Source organism: Macrobrachium rosenbergii, chromosome 8 (genome assembly GCF_040412425.1).
Source record: "Macrobrachium rosenbergii isolate ZJJX-2024 chromosome 8, ASM4041242v1, whole genome shotgun sequence".
NCBI lineage: Eukaryota > Metazoa > Arthropoda > Malacostraca > Decapoda > Palaemonidae > Macrobrachium > Macrobrachium rosenbergii.
Window position 1 is genome coordinate 72,062,768 of NC_089748.1, and position 21,210 is coordinate 72,083,977.

At 35.6% G+C, this 21,210-nt stretch overlaps 1 protein-coding gene across 1 annotated transcript in view; it reads right to left on the minus strand.

Moving 5' to 3' along the window:
• Zdhhc8 (zinc finger DHHC-type containing 8) overlaps positions 1 to 21,210 on the minus strand; it is a 158,439-nt gene that overhangs the window by 25,971 nt on the left and 111,258 nt on the right. Inside the window, 2 exon segments of the mRNA XM_067108001.1 lie at positions 14,900 to 15,080; positions 15,083 to 15,206. Coding sequence (XP_066964102.1) covers positions 14,900 to 15,080; positions 15,083 to 15,206 — 305 coding nt within the window.

A 21,210-nucleotide genomic window follows, 5' to 3' on the forward strand; every position in this document is an offset into this window, starting at 1 on the left:
TGCTGGGAGCTCGGGTGCTGAGCACATAAGAGAGCTGAAAGAGTTTTGGCACTAAATACTGGTGCTCCACAACTGGAAGTTCAGGAGATAAGCGCTGTGGACTTCCAAACCAGAAACTATACTGTATCACTAAAGCACATAATTTTGGACGCCTTTTCAATGCTTGTCCACCGAGGCCTGGGACCGGACAACAGGCTTGGCTGAGGGGAGGGGGGGCAACTACCCAGGGGCAAACCCCTTCGGATCCCTTGGACCACAAGTGTCTTCTCCCAGGTTTAGGGGAGCAGGACAGTGACCTTTGGTCTAGGAGATCTGACAGGCCAGATAAACATCTCATCCCCTACACTTCCGGCAAGACGCCTATTCAGTGGCTGTCTGTTGCAACTTAAGACCGTACAGCAGGTTCGAATGAGGGGGCAACTACCAGGGGGACTTCCCATCAGCCTCCATTGGACTTTCAGTATGACTTCTCCCAGGTTCAAGGGAGTATGACAGTGACTTAAGTCCAAGAGAACTGAAGGGCCAGATAATCACCTCCTCCACAGCACAACACTTCACTATCACAAGATTAACTTCTGTTAACCCATACACAAGACTGGCAAAGGCATGGGAAGAAGTGAGGGAGCCAGGCATGGGAAAAGATAAGAGGGCTAGTAGCAGGAGCAAAATCATTCATGTAGGAAGAGTTGGCGCCAGACGATCAGGAGCTGGCACCGGGCGCTGGGTGCTTCCAAGTTGAAGATGGCACCAGGTGTAGCTGGGCCTCAGCAGCTAATAGCTCAGAGATTAATGAATGCTCCCTGGGCGCCAAAGCTCGGCTGACAAGAAAGTCTATTTATCCAAAAGCCCACTTGCCAAAATAAGTAATTAAGTTTTCCTTACACATTTCTGTCCTTACACTTTCTCAGTTCTCTGCAAAGGAAAGTGTAATAAGAAAATGTTCTAAATCAATACTTTACCGACAATTGTTTTGGAGTACACAAAGTACCATCACACCAAACATATCTCAGTTCTTATCAAACGTTATCTGAGACTTGCTGATGTGTATTTAACACCAAAAACATCGGTTACGTAATGAACACGATATTTTCGTTATAATATGCTACTTGGTAAAGGAGCGGTAAAGGAGAGTTAATCAACTGATTGCAAAATCGATGTAGCGAAAAATAATAAACTTGAACCAGATCATAACAAAATAGTAAAAATACTGATCCTGAAAGTTGTAGGCTTGACGGCTACTCAAAATCAGCAATAATATTTCACCGAAATCTGGTTATCCAATTGGTTAATAATAAACAAAGCTGCTGCAAACACCCGATATTTACACCGAGCATGGCAGAAAGAGAATGAGGTTGTCTGATAAGTTGTTCCTAGTATTCCCGTTAGTGGGCAGGACTGGTTACCTACAATAAACAATTGGAGCCCTACCACAGATTTTAAAATTTATAAGCTGCCACAAAGGTGGAAAGTATATCTATGTAATTACTTGGTAAGTTACTTACATGAAACTCTAGAATTGTTGTTGTGCTACACTTTCCATTATACTGGAGAGAGGTCGCTTCTGTGGCTTTCATTGCTATATTAACCCTTTAAACTGAAGCCCTATTTTCAAAAAACGTCTCCAGTTTGCAATCATGAACTCCGAGGTAGCGCCAAAGAGGAAAAAAAGTTTTTTCAAAAATCAGAGCGCTTAGTTTTCAAGATTAAGAGTTCATTTTGGCTCCTTTTTTCTCATTGCCTGAAGTTTAGTATGCAAACCATCAGAAATAAAAAAATATATCATTATCATATATAAATATTGGAATATATGACATTGTAAAAAACTCTTATATAATTGTATACAAATCGCTGTAAAAGAAAACGGTTGAAGCTAATGAGTTACTTTTTTTAGTTGTATTGTACACTAAATTGCGATGATTTTAGTATATAACAGATTGTAAAATGATTAAAGCAACACAGAGAAAAAATTATCACAAAATGATGCATGAATTAACTATTTGGATGTAAAAAGTTTTCAAAAATTCACCAAAAATCTCAATATTGTGCTAGAGACTTTCCAATTGTGCCAAAATGAAGGAAATTGATTGAATATTACTAGGCTGTAAGTTTTTTTGCTTACAATTGCATTTTCGAACCATTTCGATCCTGAGTTAAAGTTGAACGAAGGCTGATTTTTCTATTTATCATTATTTTAGATGTAAATATAAAAACTGTGAAGAGGTAAAGGAATGATATATTTTTGTTGTATTCTACATGAAATTCTTTGCATTTTGATGTATAACACTTTATGCAACAGAATAATATGAAACGGCGAAAAAATTATACAAAGCTGACGCTAAGAAATGACAGGATTTTCAGCGAGTCCAAAGGGCCTGGAGCGGAGAAAAATTTTTTTTCAAAAATTCACCAAAAATCTACATATGGTACTAGAGACATTTATGTTTGTTGCAAAATGAAGATAAATGATTGATTGTTACTCGAATGTAATAATTATGAAACTTACGGATGCGTTTTTTGATCATTTCGGTCGAGTCAAAGTTGAACAATGTTAAAATTTTGTCAGTTATCGTGATTTACTAAAATATTAAAAACTGTGAAGAGCTAAAGGAATAACATATTTTTTTGTTGTATTCTACATGAAATTGCACACATTTTGATGTATAACACTTTATGTAATGAATAATATGAAATTTAAAAATTAATTTGAAACTGACGGAAGAAATGACAGGATTTTCAGCCCAGACAGTCCTAAAACAGTTATGCAAATTTTTTTCAAAAATTCAAAAAATCTAAATAATGTGCTAGAGACTTTCCGTTTGTTGCAAAATGAAGGTAAATGATTGATTGTTAATGTTCCAATGTAATAATTATGGCTTTTGGATGGATTTCATCATTTCCAGTCGAATCAAAGTTGACCGAATGTTAAATTTTGTCATTATCGTGATTTCAGCGAAAATATTAAAAACTGTGAAGAGCTAAAGGAATGACATATTTTTTATGTTGTATTCTACATGAAATTGCGTCATTTTGATGCCTAACACTTTATGTAAAGAATAATATGAAACAGGTTCAAAGAAATTATGGCAAACTGACGCAAGAAATGACAGATTTTCAGCGGAGCAACTGAGCAAAAGAAATTTTTTTTTTTTCAAAAATTCACCAAAAATCTAAATAATGTGCTAGAGAGACTTTCCGTTTGTTGCAAAATGAAGGTAAATGATTGATTGTTACTCCGAATGTAATAATTACAGAATTGGATGCATTTTTTCGATCATTTCGGTCGAATCAAAGTTGACCGAATGTTAAAATTTTGTCAGTTATCGTGATTTCGATGTAAATATTAAAACACTGTGAAGAGCTAAAGGAATAATATATTTTTGTTGTATTCTACATGAAATTGCCGAACTGGATGTATAACACTTTAAATGCAACGAATAATATGAAACAACAAAAATTACAAGCTGACGCAAGAAATGACAGGATTTTCATGAGAGTTAGCTGAGCGCAGGAAATTTTTTTTTTTTTTTTGTCAAAAATTCACCAAAAATTCTTATTGTGCTAGAGACTTTCCGCTTGTTGCAAAATGAAGGTAAATGATTGATTGTTACTCAAATGTAATAATTATGGCTTATGGATGCGTTTTTGATCATTTCGGTTGAGTCAAAGTTGACCTGAATGTTAAAATTCACTTTTGGTTGCTGGGTCCTTCTCAGCATCCCAGTCTAAACTCGCCTCTGACGCTCATTTTTTCAGGCAGTTGTAAACCTTTCACGGTCCTGGCGCTTTGTGACATATCTACAAAACGTCCTGTTGCAGCACGAATATGCAAACACTCGCCAAAGTTCTGCAAAACATGTCTCAGACAAAATAAGCTCCGCGAAGGTCCGACGCTGATGCTATCTGAAGGAGGGATTGTGCTAGATGCGGCGTCTGGGTGACGCAAAACAACACAACACCTGGATCTGAAATTCCCAGCATCCGCCAAGAGCGCGTGATTTGAAATCTTCACAAACTAGGCCTATAATTATTTTTCCGCGAATATTTAAAAGTCATTTTGAGTCGACGTTTGAAATTTTGGCCCACCGGCATTCGACAGACAATTTTTTGACGACTGATTTGAAACGTCCAACAGGCGTTTAAGGGTTAATAGACAGGATAACCATCCTTCAACAGTTTCTGAATGCCTACTGAAAATGGGACAAAAATTACAACAGGTAGTGACTGAAAGAAATTAACTCGACTTACAATAATTTGCCTTTACAATGGGGTTAGCAATTAATATCGATACAACAATATTTTGAAAATACATATTTTTAAATTTCCTGCGACTGTTGCAGGCAACAGCATACAATCAGGCAGCATCGTTATGATATGTAAAGAGGCTGGAATAGGTGCATTAATTCAATGAGCCAACCTCACTTGCTCGTTGTCGGAAGTTAAAATAGGTCAGTGTTCATTTGAATTTTATGAGTTTGTAAATACAGATAGTGCACAGGTTATGATAATTGAGTTATTTGGAGTTAGCAATTAATACCGGTACGACAATATTTAGAAAACAAATTTCGCCCAGGCACAGGCAACAGCGTACAATCAGGCAGCAAGAGAGACCAACTTACAATAGACCAACTTCTTTTCCTCTATCTCTTTATTCCATCTTCTAGTTAAAAAAGTAAGAGAATGATAAAAGTATTGTTAGTAACCTTATACTCTTGAAAAATGACAGCCATAAACAATCTAACGAAACTGTTGTTTTGCTAATAACTGAATCGGATAACAACTGTTTTGCTTGTATTTCAACCATCGTATGGTTAAACAATTTGCACGTAATTATATTAAAAATGATGTTAAAACTGATATATTTTTACATTATACCCTTTATCCGCTTTGGAGAAAAGAGATCGGCAAGAAATATACTGCTATAGTAAAATTTATGCTGCAACGCCTGTAGTTGAAGCTGAGAAAAGAATGTTCAAGCTGCTAATAACTATAAATTATCATGCAGTTAGGTACATGGATGAAACTAGAATCATAAAATAAAATTGGAAAAACATTTAATCAAAACTACTGGGCATGAAAGAAAACGTATACTGCTGTTTTCAAATAAAGGTAAAATGATTGAAGCTTATTACTATGAAATCAAGAGAAAATAGCTTAATCAATCTGATTTTTTAATTTCGGTCAAACAAACATGCCCCAAACAGCCAGCCGTAAGATCATCTAGTAAATATTTCAAATAGCTAAATTAATTTCTACAACCATGAGTTATTTAAGTTACATTTCGACTTAATTGTGCACTTTTCAACGAAAAACATATGTCCCATATAAATAAAGCATCTAAAGATTACGATTCGACTAACCAGAAGCAAGAAAAGCACTCTGAACTGAGTTAACTCGTGAAATAAACACTGGCGATGTTTGGTTCCAAACCAAAACATTTGATCGCATGATCGTTGGAACATATAATGCAAAAGCAATGATGAGAATATATACAATGGATACAGTGGTAGTAAACATAACATTTAAAAGATCAATGGAAAGATGCACATTCGTTATTTTTGATGTTTGTAATCACGGTGTTAACATGTGAAAATAGAATACAGTATAATCTTCAATAATGATATACCAAAGCATAATAATGCCTTGGTTGTTATTCAAAAAGGCAAAGTACAACGACTGAAGGAATCTACATTAACGAGAATAGCATCAAACAGGAGATGTTCAAAGGAGTGACATATCAAAGGAGGACAAAGCTTGTCATAGATGGAATAGTATTCAAAGGGAGCCACATTTCACAGGTATGACAAGCTTTGTCAATCAAAATAGTGTTTTTTGAACCTAACTTCAAAGGGAGGACAGAGTGATAAAGAGAAAATTTTATTAATGGGATATGAATATCAATCACAGTTTTCCTTTCATTAATGAGGTATTTCCATCAGTGAAAGGACACATTTAGTATCTAATTTAATTTTCATAATAGTTGCATTCTTAGGAGTGGATATTTATCTCCATACACTACATTCTGACTTGAGGTTTTATAGTCTGACCTGGTCATATTATTGTTACCATGCTGTCTCTTGCTACCCATTCTACTTTTAATAGGATATAGGTAACTGATTTAACTTCTTTTCGGGCTTGGGTTTTTTTTATTACCGTGTTCCCACTAAACTTTTTTGGTGAGAAAACCAACCTCTGCCAGGGCAGACTGTGCAGCCTCTCAATCCTCTAGTTTAAAAGATGAGAAATATTTACACACCACACCCTATTTCTTATCCAGGGCAGACCTAAATTCCTCTTGGGAATCATGGGTAACATCTCTGATATACTGACACTCAGTAGTAGGTCATCCTTGATACTGCACATGGTTTCCTCCCAGAATTCTGAAGTACAGCAAGCATAATTTTCCTTTCAGGGAAGCTTGCATTAACCGATTGTGGCAAGGCAGTTGCATCACCACTGCCTGGCAGTATAAAGTCCAGGATAAATCACTAACCTCTAGAAAGTAGACACTTCAGATGAGGTTGGGTAGACCCTACCAGGGTCCCCTTTGATATCTGATTGCTGCATGGGAGAAGCAAGATTCTCATAAGAGGTATCACTCTTATGTGAGGCAAAAGGCTGTTACCTATATCTTCGGATTTAGAAGGGAAACCCTGTTACCTCACTTTGGATACTTTATGTTGGGCATTAGTGACCCTTTCCTCAAAGATTCAATTATCCATCTAAGGAGTTGAAGTGGAGTTCTAGAACCACTCAAGTGTGAAATAATGGCCTCCTCTGTTTCTGCCAGAGGATGTAAACACACACAGCGGAAAGATGTTTGTCCCTGAAACATATAGTACTGAAGCCTAAAACTCAATAAGACAGCTTAAAATGGGTTCTTTTATCATCTAACCTTGCTGCCAGAAGTATGTTGCATATTTCCCACATGTCCAGCAACTAAACAAATTTTCCTTTATTCCTTCAGGGGCTGGCTAATGGCAGGTAGTTACGAGCCTTTTCCACAATAAAAAAAATTGAACAAATCACTGCACCACAGTAATCTGTGAGTCCTGCATAATAGAAGCCCAGTGGTGATAAAAGGAACAAGTTTACAAACAACTTGTTTCATAGCAGTCACTGTAGGGATTTCCTTCAAATTACTGGCTGACATGGCCAACCTCTTGTCCATAGTATGATGTTAGGTAACATGATTTTGAAATTTATCCACAAGAATTTAGTAATGTATTAAAATATTAATTTACAATTACTACAATACCAATGCCTTGAAGGATTTAATCACAAATGCTTGTACATTAAGACAAAACTAAATGGATACCCATAAAATGTACAGTACTTCTTATATATTTCATAACCTTGATTACCCAGTCTATTCCTAAGCACCATGTGGATATGTTAGTTGGCATATAATTAAAATCCTTAATTATTGGAATTATCATATCAACTATATATAAAATCAGCCTCTTTAAGATTTCAATTTGTTTGACAAAGCTCACAATCACGAAAAAGTGATGTTCATATTCCTATTGGGAAAAAGAAGAGTGTAACAGGAAAAAGATGTGTAAAACACTAAAAACCTGTGATGTTGCTACTGGCCATAATAACGAGGAAGTAAACAAATTGTTCAAGAATGTATTTTCTTTCAGTTGAAAAGACCCTCAGTATATTAAGGATAACTGGGAAACTTCTATAATCACAAAAGTCCATTTAGCAATAAAATACTGAACAGAAATACTGGCCTTTAGTAAAACACCAGACAATGAACCACTGTTTTATGACTGGGAACTATGATCATTTGTAATGCAGAAACAGAAGTTTTTGTCCGATTTACCCTTGGTTATCTCAAATTTTTGTTCCATGTTAAATGTCATGGACTAATGAGGTTTAAAAAACAAAATGATTTCAAAACACAAAAATGATTTCAGAATGCTAATTATCACTTTGAATGATAGAAAGAAAAAGAAATACCATGGAGATGAAGGAGCACAATCAGGAAATCGAATATACCTCTGCAGAGACTTTAGGCTCACAATTTTATTAAATAGTATATAAGCCTACCCATAAAATTTTAAGGACCTAAACTTTTTCACTAGGTCTTAAAACTATGCACTTAGCTTTAAACTTCGTGAGATGATTGCTGTATTTGCAGCAAACACTGAAGATGAGTGGACTCTCTGACAGACCAGAGAGCAATGAGGAAGACAGCTGACATATGTGCTGTTTTCACATCTATGCAAGCAGGATGAAGGAAAAAACAGAAGAATTCATTGTAGGACATGAGATAGAGCTCCCTTGTCCTAAGTCCTTGATATTCTATCACTGTGCCAACTAGCACTCTTCCAGCCGAGACCATCTATAAGAGAATTCTTTGAGATTGGTTGGTTTGCCTATGAAGCCCTGGGGGGACCATGAGAGTGTAACTCCTTTGAGGATGAACAGCAGCTACACTACCTAAAATATCTAATATTGCTGATCTCTCTCTCCTCACCTAATAATCATTAAGATCTTCTATAAAAATGTTACCTTTTTATTTTTAACTGGGAGGGTTGGTCATGACAATTGTTTCTTGTTAAATGGGCAGAAACAGTGAACTCATTCATTTTTAAGGCATTTTTCTTTCCCAATCTCTTAAAGAATAGTGTACTGTGTATAAAATTCCAATCCTCATTAGGTAGTCTGAATTTGATATTTTTTTAATAGAAACTTTTTAATTAAGCATGAACAAAATGGTTTTCTTTTCTCTTGTTAAATTTTAAATAAGTTAATTCTTAAGAGAGCTGCCATACTACTAATGCAAATTATCCCCAGTATCTAGTTTTAAAACTAATTGGTAAGAAGGATGACTCCCCCCCCCAGTAGATAAGAGCAAATCCATCAGACCAATGTTTCACCCAAAGGTAAGAATGATGAACCCCACTGCTGCTCTAGAGCAAACCTAATAATTTGATATTTCATCCAAAGATAAGAATGATAAAACCCAATTCTCCAGAAATAAAAGCAAACCCAACAGTCTGATAATTCATCCTACGGGAGATTGTAAGTAAAAAGCTGGACACTTAATCAAGTCTAAAGGGTTTGGTAAGTCTAAATTTAAGACTTCTGAAAATTCTCCAGCTTCTATATCATGAAAATGTAAACTTCGTGCCCATGTAGGTCACAGTACATACATATAAGTGTAACATTTATCCATCTTTGGACTTTAAACGGTATTTAAATAAATGTAAAAATTTTGATTGTCCTGGTGTTACAGCTGTTCCGCCACTCTCCACGCAAAGCTGAGACCAGGGAAAACCAGGTAGTGGCCGCTGAGGACTCTGTAGATAGGCCTCTGAGTTTTCCCAAACACTTCTCTAGTTCACCTTACAAGTTTATCAGATGTCACTTTTCTTGAAACCCTTTGGGCTCTGTTATTGGTGACTTCTTAGCCTGTCAGGGGGTTTTCTACTCTTTTAGCTGGTCTTTGGTTGGTATCCCACCTCCCAAGATTTAACATGATTCCTTTTTTCACTCTTCACACACAGCTTCCAAGGATCAGGAGATACACTCTCTGTTAATTGTCATAGTTCTCCACCCATTTTCAATGGAAGGCATCCTTTCATCCTTCTATCCCTTGACTGTTCTAGCATATGAGTCATTATGATCAGCCTGAGTGGAGAATGTTTTGTCTTGGCTTTGGAGGTTATATCTTGGATTTCTGCTCTGGCATCCCTAAGACACCTTGCCTCACCCAAGACTAGGGTTCTAGCCTTTTTTTTGTCAGCTGGTGCTCTCTGTCATCTCTGGGGTGCACCATGCACTGCCAAGCTCTCTGCTGTGGTTTCCCTTGTGCTGTCACTCTTAATGTTTTGCTTTCTTTGCAAGCCATCATAATGGCTAGCAATGTCCGCTTAGGTATGAGATTGGAGCAGTATCTTACAAAGTTTTATATTTATTTATCATTCAAATGGCACTGACAGCATTTTCCCCTGAATTCACTCCTTTACATCCCTGCCAGTGAGCATACATCTTTGGGTTTTCTTACAGTGTAGACCCACTGCTTATGAAGTGCCTGAAATCTGAAGTTCATTCAATTGCAAATCAGTAAGCACAAGTGGTCCTTTTGGAACTATCTTTACAATACCACATCATCTTTCCTTCTAATAGACTTCTGGAGGCAATGTCTTTGGTCTTAGACTCTGTCATCCGTCCTCAATGTGATGAATGGGTTTGTCATGAACTATGTTCTTACAATAATAGGAGTTTTTCATACAACACTATTCAACATAAACTATAGTGTTCTCCTCTCTTCTCTGCTACCTCAGATTGAGATTAGCATTGTAAAATGAGAGGCATTAGTATTAGGAGTTGGTTGAGCATGTACTGAAACCATTCTTTTTGGAATTTTTTTGCTTTGTATATCTAGATGTATCACACACGGGTTAAAGGCTATTTTATAATGAATAGGTTTGTACAAAAACTTACATGATTGTGCAATATTTATTAAAATGACAGATGTATTTTACAGACAATGGTTACTGATGGGAATGGTTGTTTTTACCTAGTTATTGATCCAACATATTTCAACCTTCTCATCAGCTTCTTGTAATTTATACAATACAACTCTGTTTGTTGTACTAAAGAATTTTTAGGATAATAGTTATGAAGTACTAAAAATTTCAATTTCTGAAGATTACAATTTTCTGTATTGGTATACAATAAACCACCTGTATTTGCAGGGGATGCAAACCACACACCCCCGTGAATAGCTAAAATCCGTGAATACTTAGAACCCTTCTAAAAACACTTAGAACTGCCTATTTTGATAGTTCAAACACACACAAAAAAAACTAAAAATGCTTACAGGCATTATCCTACTTACGATAGGGTTAGGTTCCAAAAAACCCATCATTTGTTGGAAAACACATATCTTGCATATAGCCTAGCTTACACTAGGATATTCAGTACTATGTATGCATATATGGTAACCTAGCCTCCCTATAAAGTATACTCTATACATACATGGTATAGCAATTATTAATATCAGCTAATTCTGGAGGTTCATGCAGAGTGACTTATGATAATTCAATACAGAGAGAAATTAAATAACAAACAAGAATTAGCTTAGCTTACACTATGGTATATCGTATACATATAGGGTAGCCTAGCCTACATTACACTGTACTCTATATTCACATAATATCGTATCATATAAACATCAACATAACGAATATGCATCTTTTCCATGGATCTTTTAAAATGTTATGCTTTAATTCACTGTATCCAATAATATTGTATATATTCTTATATTGCTTTTGTATTATAAATTGCAATCATAGCAATCAATGTTTTGGTTTGGAAATCGATTATGTGGTAAGTTTATTTCGCCGTATTTAACTCAGTTCAGAGCGCTTTTTTTGCTTCTAGTTAGCGTAAATGAATCTCTAGATATTTTATTTATATGGGGCAAGGTTATTTTTCGTTATACATAGTGTTTTTAAGTCGAAATATAACTTAAATATGTCTCATTGTGAAATTAATTCAGATGATGCTGGCCATTTGGAGGCACGTTTGTTCTGTGTAAAAAAAAATTCATGATTCCATTCACTATTTTCACTTGATTTCATCATAATATGAGCTTTACGTATTTATCTTTTATCAGCATAAAAATAGTAGTAATATGTGTTCTTTCATGCCCAGTAGTTTTGATTAAATTACTTTCTCTCCAATTTTATTTCCGGTTGAGTTCCATCCATGTTGACGATGCACGATAATTTACAGTCATTAGCGACTTGAACATTGTTTTCTCAGCTTCAGCTACAACTTCCAGCTTAAATTTAGTAGCATATTTCCTTGCTGGTCTTTTATCCATATCGAATAAGGGTATAATGTAAAAATATATCAGTCCTATTCTACTCAACGTCATTTGTACTATAACTATGGTAATTGTTTACTACCGTACGATAGTTGAAATACAAGCAAAATGGCTGTTGTTATCCGATTTGGTTATAAGCAAAACAACAGTTTTTAAGCTTAGGTTGTTTATGGCTGCAATGCATTCGCCGCAAGAATATAATGTTACTAACGATACTTTTATCATTCTCTTTTACTTTTTTAACTAGAAAATGGAATAAAGAGATGGAGGAAAAGAAGTTGTCTATCGTAATTTGGCCTCTTTCGCTGCCTGATTGTATGCAGCTGCATAATTTTCAACTCATAATGTTGATATTCTTTGTGTGTCAAAATCTGAGAACCTTTACTAATTTCCATTTAAAAAAATTAATAAAAGCTGACGAAGATCAGGTTTTGTCTGAATTTTCTTAGTTTTATAAACTCACAGTTTTAATGTATTGTATGAGCTGTTACTTTTCAAGTTCATTTATATCAGGTGTGAAGACACCATTTCTAGGCAGAGGTCATCAATGCTTGGGGGTTTGTTACACTTACCATTAGACAAAGATTTTATTGATTGTCCTGGTATTTTCCTGTACTTAATATGAAATTCCACTTACAAAAGACAAATGAGCCACTTTTGAATGAGAAACCCTAGAGCTTTTACCTATACATAAGCAATGCTCTTAGCTGTAAGTCTGCATGCATCAGACCACTATCAGACGAGCCTGACATCAGACTTTCAATTTGATAGACCACGTCAGCTACTCAAGTTCTACAAGTGACAAAGCATGTCACCCAACCTCACCCTCTGTCATATTTTAAGTGACCACAAACATATTTAAAGCTGTCAGGTAAGGTGTGATAAAAAGGTGTGAACAAGATGTTACAAAGCTTAGCTAGTTTAGTTCATAATTTTGTTCAAATGGCGCCGAATAGGATCCGTCAGCGAAGTATGCTGTACGGGGCCGATAGCGGACGAAGGAATCAACAGTAGAGCTGGGCGCTCGGTTGGGCACTCGGGGAGTGATGCTGGAATATTTGAGTTTGGTGGCAGACAAACAAGAGTTGGCACTGGGTGTTCGGTGGGTGCTGAGCAATCAGTTGGTGCTGGGTGCTTGGTGGGAGCCGAGCGCTCGGGAGCAGGTAAATACTCCGAATCCGTTGGGCGCTTATCAGATGAGGATGGGCGCTTCCGTAATAAGGACGGGCACTTGGGCGGCGAATACTGTTGATGGGGTGAAGATTGTTCAGGGCTGGCCCAAAAACTACAGAAAGGCTAAGGACTGTGCTCAATATCCTTCCTTTGCATGCTTGCAAGGAGGTGGGGAAGTGAGGTCGATAACTTTTTTACGCACCTCTTGAGAGGACGAGAGATCTCGTAAAAGCACCCTCGGCGCCTCTTGTCCGAACAAGAGTCTGAAGAACTAGAAGAAAGGTCGTGCACTTCCTTATGGGTGCCTCTTGTCTGAACCGGACTCTGAAGAACTAAAAGAAAGGTCATGCACTTCCTTACGGACGCCTTTCCAGCGGCTGTCCACGAGTCCTGGGACCGGTCAACAGGCTCAGTTGGGGGGGTGCCTACCCGTGGGCAAACCCCACTGACCTCCCTTGGACTACCAGTACAGTAAATCCCCCGTATTCACGTTCTCATGATTCACAAATTTCTCTATGGAACATATTTACACATTATTCTCGGAAAATTTGCCCATTCGCTGCATTTTTCACTGAGAAATATTCACTAATTACTGTATTTTCATATAATTTTTATGACTAAGTGCACTTTTTGTGATAAAACTATAAAAAAACTCGGGTATAAGCATTTTTTTTTTCTTTTTGGTTTGAACTATCAAAATGGGCAGTTCTAAATGTTTTTGGAGGGGTTTTAAATATTTGCAGATTTTAGCTACTCGCGCGGGGCGCGCGCGTGTGTGTAGTACGCATCCCCTGCAAATATGGGGAGTTTACTGCATGCCTTCTCCCTGGTGCATGGGAGCCTGGCAGTGACCTTGGTCTAGGAGCCCCAGCAAGACGAGCAGACACCTCCTCCACTAACACTTGCACTTTTAACATTGGCTTGATTCACAAGCACTTGAACTGATGCACTTAACTGTTCCAAAGTTGAAATAATGAGCCCAAACTTCATATCAAAATGGCCTCTAGGCTAGCAATGGTGTTAGGCTCTGAAGCATGAGGGCCGGGAGAAGGAGTAGGTTGGATAAGTAGAGGACTGGTTAAAGGGGAAATAAGAGTATGAGAGGGAGACAGAACAGGTAAATCGGTAATTGCCAATTTAGGAGAACATTCCACATTAGCTACATTCCTAGCCTCAGCTCTAAGAGCCGCTTTCCTCTTCCTGTCTTGTTCTAACTTATCTAAGTGAGATTTTAAAGTTTTCCACCTACTTTGATCCAGTCCCTACATTCAATACATGTCAAATCAATAGGGGAAGTTTCTCCCCTACAATTAGTACAGATTGTGTTGGAGTCATAAGAAGCTTTTGTAAGTCTAGTTTTGCAGCCTTTGCTGCAAAACCGGATACTAGAGAGATAGTGTCGGACATTGTTGTGAAAAGTCAAAACTGGGAAATAATTCCCTAATACTGAGTCTAATGAACCCTAGGCTATTTGAAAATAGCTTTAATGCTACGTAAAGTTCAGAATATGTCACCAAACAGAGACAAAGAGCAACCATCTGGTAACCAATCTCGAAACAATAGCTGCTGTGACAACTGAACTACAGTCATTAACCAGCAGAAACGGACTGATGCTATTTAGCGGTGTTGTACCCTTCCTACCCCAATGGTGGGCAAGACAATCACCTACACTAAAACAATCGAATGCTACCGCGAATTACAAATTTTTAGCTGCTGTGCAAGTTAGAAACATAGGCTATGTAATTACTTGGTAAGTTGCATAAAAAATTTGTTTTCTGACAAATTTCATGGTCTCACTCAAAGTACTTTGATAAAAGTATTCTGAGTATTCTGTCATCTTCAATTACATTCCAAGGGTGATTGTGAATTATCACTTACCGTGGTCTTGAACTCTGTGGCGAGCGTGGTGGCCTTACGACTTGCTGGTTTGAATTTGCTTTACGTGGGGAGTCAGCATATGGATGATGATGGTGGTGGTGATGGTAAGGTGGATGGTGATGAGGTGGTGGTCCATCAGGCTGGAAGAAATTAGTCTTGGAGGGATGCCGTGGCAATGGGGTGTTGGCTCGCAGTCTTGACTCTGGCTCATGCCTGGAGGGGGCTGACTTCCATCTTCCACGCATTCACTTCCCGCACTGCTGGTCACAGCTACTGATGAAGCACCGGCCCCTCCCCCCTCCACCAGCTACAGGTAAGGAAATAATAGGTATTACTTCTACAACAACACTACATGAAATGCAATCTATCAACTGCTAATAGCAAGTACATAATAGGAATGAATATTAACTGCACTGTACATCAAATCTTTCAATATAGAGCCACCTATGATTTTCAAGGGTCTACTTCAAACAACTATTCAAACTCAAAGCTCTCATCTTATATGATCATGTAAGCCTAAGTGTCACTGACCAATTATTTCTGGAGGATGCTAATTCTCAAAGCCCAGAACACTGAGGCTAATACATTTCACTTGGCGATATCACAAAGGATTTCTACAAGCAAGAAGCTAACTGGCACGAAATAGACTGCAATGCACAAGACTTCATTTCATAAAATAATCTAAGCAAGAACATTCCAAGATTTAATATATGCCAGAAACAACAGATGTAAGCAGCAATGTAAACAGACAGCCACGGCATCTGCTAATACTCAAAAGCTGAACAAGACAACATAAAATAAAATGATCTCGAGTATGATTTCAAAGAAATTAATTCCAAAATAGGAGAAATAAGCATAATCCCTAATGGTACTGGATTTTAAACAAGAATGTTTTGTAATCAGCAGGCAATATATACTTATGCTAAAATACAACTCAAATCAATCAAAATGAGATGTAGATTTCTCCACTTAAACATTGAGACCTTTCACCAACCCTCTCCTTCTTCATCTACAAAGATCAAAATATATGGTAATAAATATTTAACTGAGGTTTTGGAAATGAAACATCAACAGCTCCCATGTTTTGTAAAAGCTATTGTTTGCAACAATCAGATAAAAATTTTTTTCAATCTAGGCATTTTTCTTGTAAAGAGTACTATTAACCTAAAATGAGTTACTAAGCTTTCAATAACAATCTAAATTGGATGTATGTGCAAAGTATAAGGTACTGTATTCTACCTGCAGTATTAATCTAAAATTGATATTTCTTATTAATTATATATGATACTCCCCCTACAAAATCAATCTTAAAACATTTCTGTTTATACTATATTGCCAAACTATAAACTGCAAAAATTTCATAACACAAAAAACATCATCTAAAAGTAGACTCAAACATCATATATAATTTCTCATCATACATAAATATGAAGGTAACTTTCTCCCTCAACCTATATACTGTATTGGCAAAATAACACAGTGCAATTTTATTTTCTTTAACTCTTTTCATAAAAGCAAGTGTCAGCTTGACGAATATATGATGCCTAGCACAATGCCTTTGCTTTTAAGTATTATCTCATTATGTATGGAAACCCTATTTTCATCTCTTTTCTCTCATTACACACTGAATGCAAGACATTTTATTCACCCCTCCCTGCGCAAAGTTTAAAATAACAAAAGATATAAAGAAGAAATGTCACTCTTACTATAACAACAAGAGGCTCAGTTTCCTTTTACAAGTCTAAAACCTTATTAACTGGAAATAACTGGACTAATTCGACTAAAAACCATTTTTTTATTTGCACTGACAAGAGGTAATAAGAAAATATACAAATATTTACGACTAAAGGATTATAAAATTCAAGAGAAAAACAAGCATTTAAAATCTAGCACGTTCTTGAAACACATCTAAACAGATGAGATATACCCACACGAAAGTTAATACCACAGCTCCCATTTAAAACCAAATTCTTCCTATTGAAGTATATAAAAATTGCTGGTCTGCATTTGCGCAGCCTTAAGTTTCTAACTTTTATAAGAAACATTCACTATCATTTGGATACTGAACACAATATACTTCTACTGTACTTAGAAATAACAAAATGTTAAAAATGCATAATTTCTTCAGTTGCTTCTTACTTTGGAACTTCTTAGTGGTTTTTAACACAACAACAGTAATATGGTTAATAAAAACATAGTGTGTTCATATGAGCTAACTAAATGTTGAGACTGGCACCTGGGAAACTTCTGCAATTGTAACAAGAAACAAATTAACGCCCAAACAATTTAAATACAGCATATATTTTAAATCTTAAATAACACAAAAAGATATAAGCACAAGGCAGTGTTTTCTAATATAAACTCTGTACAGATGAAATATTTACAGATGCTGATACGCCTATTTCAAAATTCAGGTCAAAATACTTGATTAAAACCGATGGTCTTGATAGGAGTATAAATGATTAATACTGTACTTAATTTGATGTCCAAAAATTCTTCTCCCTAAAAACTTTGGAAATATTCAAGAAACCACAGCTGGCCTTTAAAAAGCTTGTATGCAATGCCCACAACTGCTTTGCTGCCACATTCCAGTAAATCTTGTCTTTTGAAACACAATACAATACAATGTTGTGTGAAACACCTACATTTTACACAGATAACTGAAGACTTAAAGACTTGATTGACAACATCAGAAAAAAATTTTGGACAATTTTAACAGATTAAGATGCAATGCAAAGTCATAAAAGATAATGATATTTACAGCTGATGATGCAATAATTTCTAAATAACCATATCTATGAATATAAATGATCAAAACTACTGCAAGCTTCCAACTTAAAAGTAGCTATACAGCTTGGTTATCTAAAGGGCGGTGGAGACTACGACCATGGCACGATTCTAGGTCACGTGGTTTCATGGTGAAATAATGATAATTGTGGCTACATGGTCCATCTTGGATTGGAGGGATAGGGGGACAGGGGCTCTGAAGTACTTGTCCTACCTGTAATGGTTATTCGGAAAATATAACTTCCTTTTATTTTCATCAGTAATTTTTAGTGATCCAAAAGCTCTTACAAGAAATTTAAACCTAGATATCCTAGAAATCATAATAATAACAATAATAATAAGAATAATAATAATAATAATGATAATAATAATTATTATTACTATTATTGTATTATTATTATTATTAGAGAAACACATGGAATGTTACTGTTATTTAATGTTTCTGAAAGAATCAACTGATCATATGGATAAAACTTGTGAAAGTAAATCTTGTAATCCACCTCCAAACAATTCCAATTAACCCACTGACCTTACCCACCAATTATCCACTTATGTATACAATTAACTGATAGTCTTATGAGAGGGAGGCAAAGAAATAATGACACCCTTTCTAATTCTTTTAACATTTCCAAAGTAAATAATAACAATTAACCACATATCTTATGGAAAGTAATGTTATATAAAAAGCCGTATTAAAAGATTTCCATAAGGAAACCAACATTCACCATTCAGTTTGTGATAGTCAGAAATGCAAATTATTCCTAAAACACTGTCAGAACAGACACATTAAAGAACGATCTTGCTCAATTCTTCACAACTTCATAACTAAATGCAACCAAACATGTATTTCTATCGAAATATTGTAAATTCAAACATGTATTTCTATCGAAATATTGTAAAAAAATTAAGTCCTATAACAGTAATAGAAGCGAGTTTAGAAACTTCAAGACTGCCGTATTTCAATTTAAGAAAAAAAAAAAAATCCTTTGTGATCTTAATCTACGCTTGAGATATTAATATTTAATAGCTGAAAAAGCAAGCTTGAAAATATCCATTACTTGTTTCTTTCATAGTAAAAAAAATATTACACCATGCTCCATCATTGAATCTACCTTCACACCATCACATTTAATATTACTTTTACAGTTACTTTCTCTCAGCCCGAGAAGAACCCTAAAAGGGTTCAGCGGCCTGGTTAAACAAAGCATTTATAACTAACTAACTACAGTTACTTTCACGACTTTATTCAAATGAATAACCATTCACAACACCAAAAGACTCATCATAAGCAATCTTTAACACTTGGCTTGATATCATAATAAGAGCATCAATCTGTACATTTTTTCTCTTAAGAGTGCATCTTAACCATTCAATTATTATGCAACTCCCAATAAAAAACTAATTACCATTCGAGTCCAATACAAGGATTGCTACTAGGAATACAAAATCTGTCTCAGCAGGACCAAGAATTTAGACATGGTACACAGAAGAAAAGCCTTCTGAGTGTGTTGGGTGATAATCATTTCTGTGCCATTCACTGAGAATTAATTAACTATATAGGATGAAAAATCACACCTTCCCTTAGCCAATGAGGGGAGAAAAAAAAAAATGAACTCCATAAATTATGTTGTTTTTAACACAACAAAACGCAATTTCCAACAGAAATCCATTGACCATCCGTTGCCTATGCGGAATGAAATCCAAATACTGGTCAAGATTGAACAGCCCAATTGCACATACCCCACCTCCCTTAAAAAGCTTCCTTTCATGCCTTTATCCTTGTACACCTCAAAGAATCCAAAGTAAAATTAAAGGGGATGAGAGCATTCACACTGTGATTAATGGATTGATATTGAAAAAGCATGTTCTCTGAGAGATGCTTGATAAGACTAATTAAGACCTGTATTTCCTTTTTTCACTTTTTCTCCCCTTTATTATTATGGTGAAGTACAACATCATGTTTCAAATTATAATTTTTTTTTTTTTGCTACAACCCCATAAAACATAGGATAGCTGAATAACAATTCAGGAGGGAGGGCAAAGGATGAGCCTTCCAGTCAAAACAGATGAGCTGAGAAATAATGATGATAAACATCAAAAGTCAACAATCAGCTGGCCATGGAATGGATTGCAAAGTGAAGCTTATAATTGATGCTCAGATGGGTCCTATGAATGGGACATGGTAGTAATGGCAGTAGCCTGTACGTCTTATTAGAATACGATATGATTGGCACTAAACAATAACCAGCAACTTGAGGTATTAAGCCAGATACCCCCTTGAAACCATGAACACAAATGTGTCCAAGAGATGATGAGATATGAAGTGGATGAAAAAACCGTATCATCGCCCTCCCCATCAGTAACAGGTAACAAATGACCCGTTGTGGTAATTGGTCCAACCAAAAAGACATCTCTCAAGAAAAACTTTGTAAAGGTAAAATGGCATCTGAATGTACAGTCACTCAAAAATGTTTTGCAACATACTTCAAAACTTTTAGGACAACAGCTTATAATAGTGACATCTGGCGCTATTTGGCAACTAAGTCATACACACATGAAACAAGCAGAGACAAGACTGATGCGTCAGGGAAATTACTTTCCATTTAAATGGGTTTTTATTTCTCTCTCTCATTATTATAATTCCTTTATATCTCTCTTCATTATTATATCATTTTCATAATTCCTTAATTAATTTATTCTCTCTCTCTCTCTCTCTCTCCCTGCCACCAAATATCCATTGGGTGTTACCTGATTTTCTCCTTATACTTTTCCATTGGGTTATTTATCTATGAAGAAGGAAGCCTCTGAATTTACTCCCATAAGGATTGAATGGATGACTAATTATAGTTTTTCACTTGACTCTTTTACCTACCACCATGAGCGAAATTTTTCAAAATGTTTCGTTATTTTTCGTAACATAGATTTTTCACCCACCATTCTCTTTTATATTGTTAACTGTATGATTAATAACGAAAATCGAATAAGAAAAGCACATTTCCCTGTATATATAAAACGAATAAATTATGGTTAGGTGAATGAAAACTTCTGGAACATGTTGCACAACATTTTTGAGTGACTGTACATGCTTGAAGGATGGCAGCAAGCTCCAAAGTTACCTTGAATGTTAGTGAATAAGAGCAAACATATCAGGGGCCATACTTTTCACTGAGAAAAGTCAATTTCTGACTTTTCTGAAAAAGCTTTTACAGTAACCTGGCAAGCTGAAAGTAAACCAAATTCTTGGACATCTCTTTCTTCCAAATGCTAATATATAGTATATATATATATATATATATATATATATATATATATATATATATATATATATATATATATATATATATATATATATATATATATATATATATATGTATATATATGTGTATATATATATATATATATATATATATATATATATATATATATATATATATATATATATATATATAAAGAAAAAAGAACCTAGAGGAGGAATATGAGAAATATTAGGTGTGGTGATCATCCTGACAGGACAAAGGTGTTCA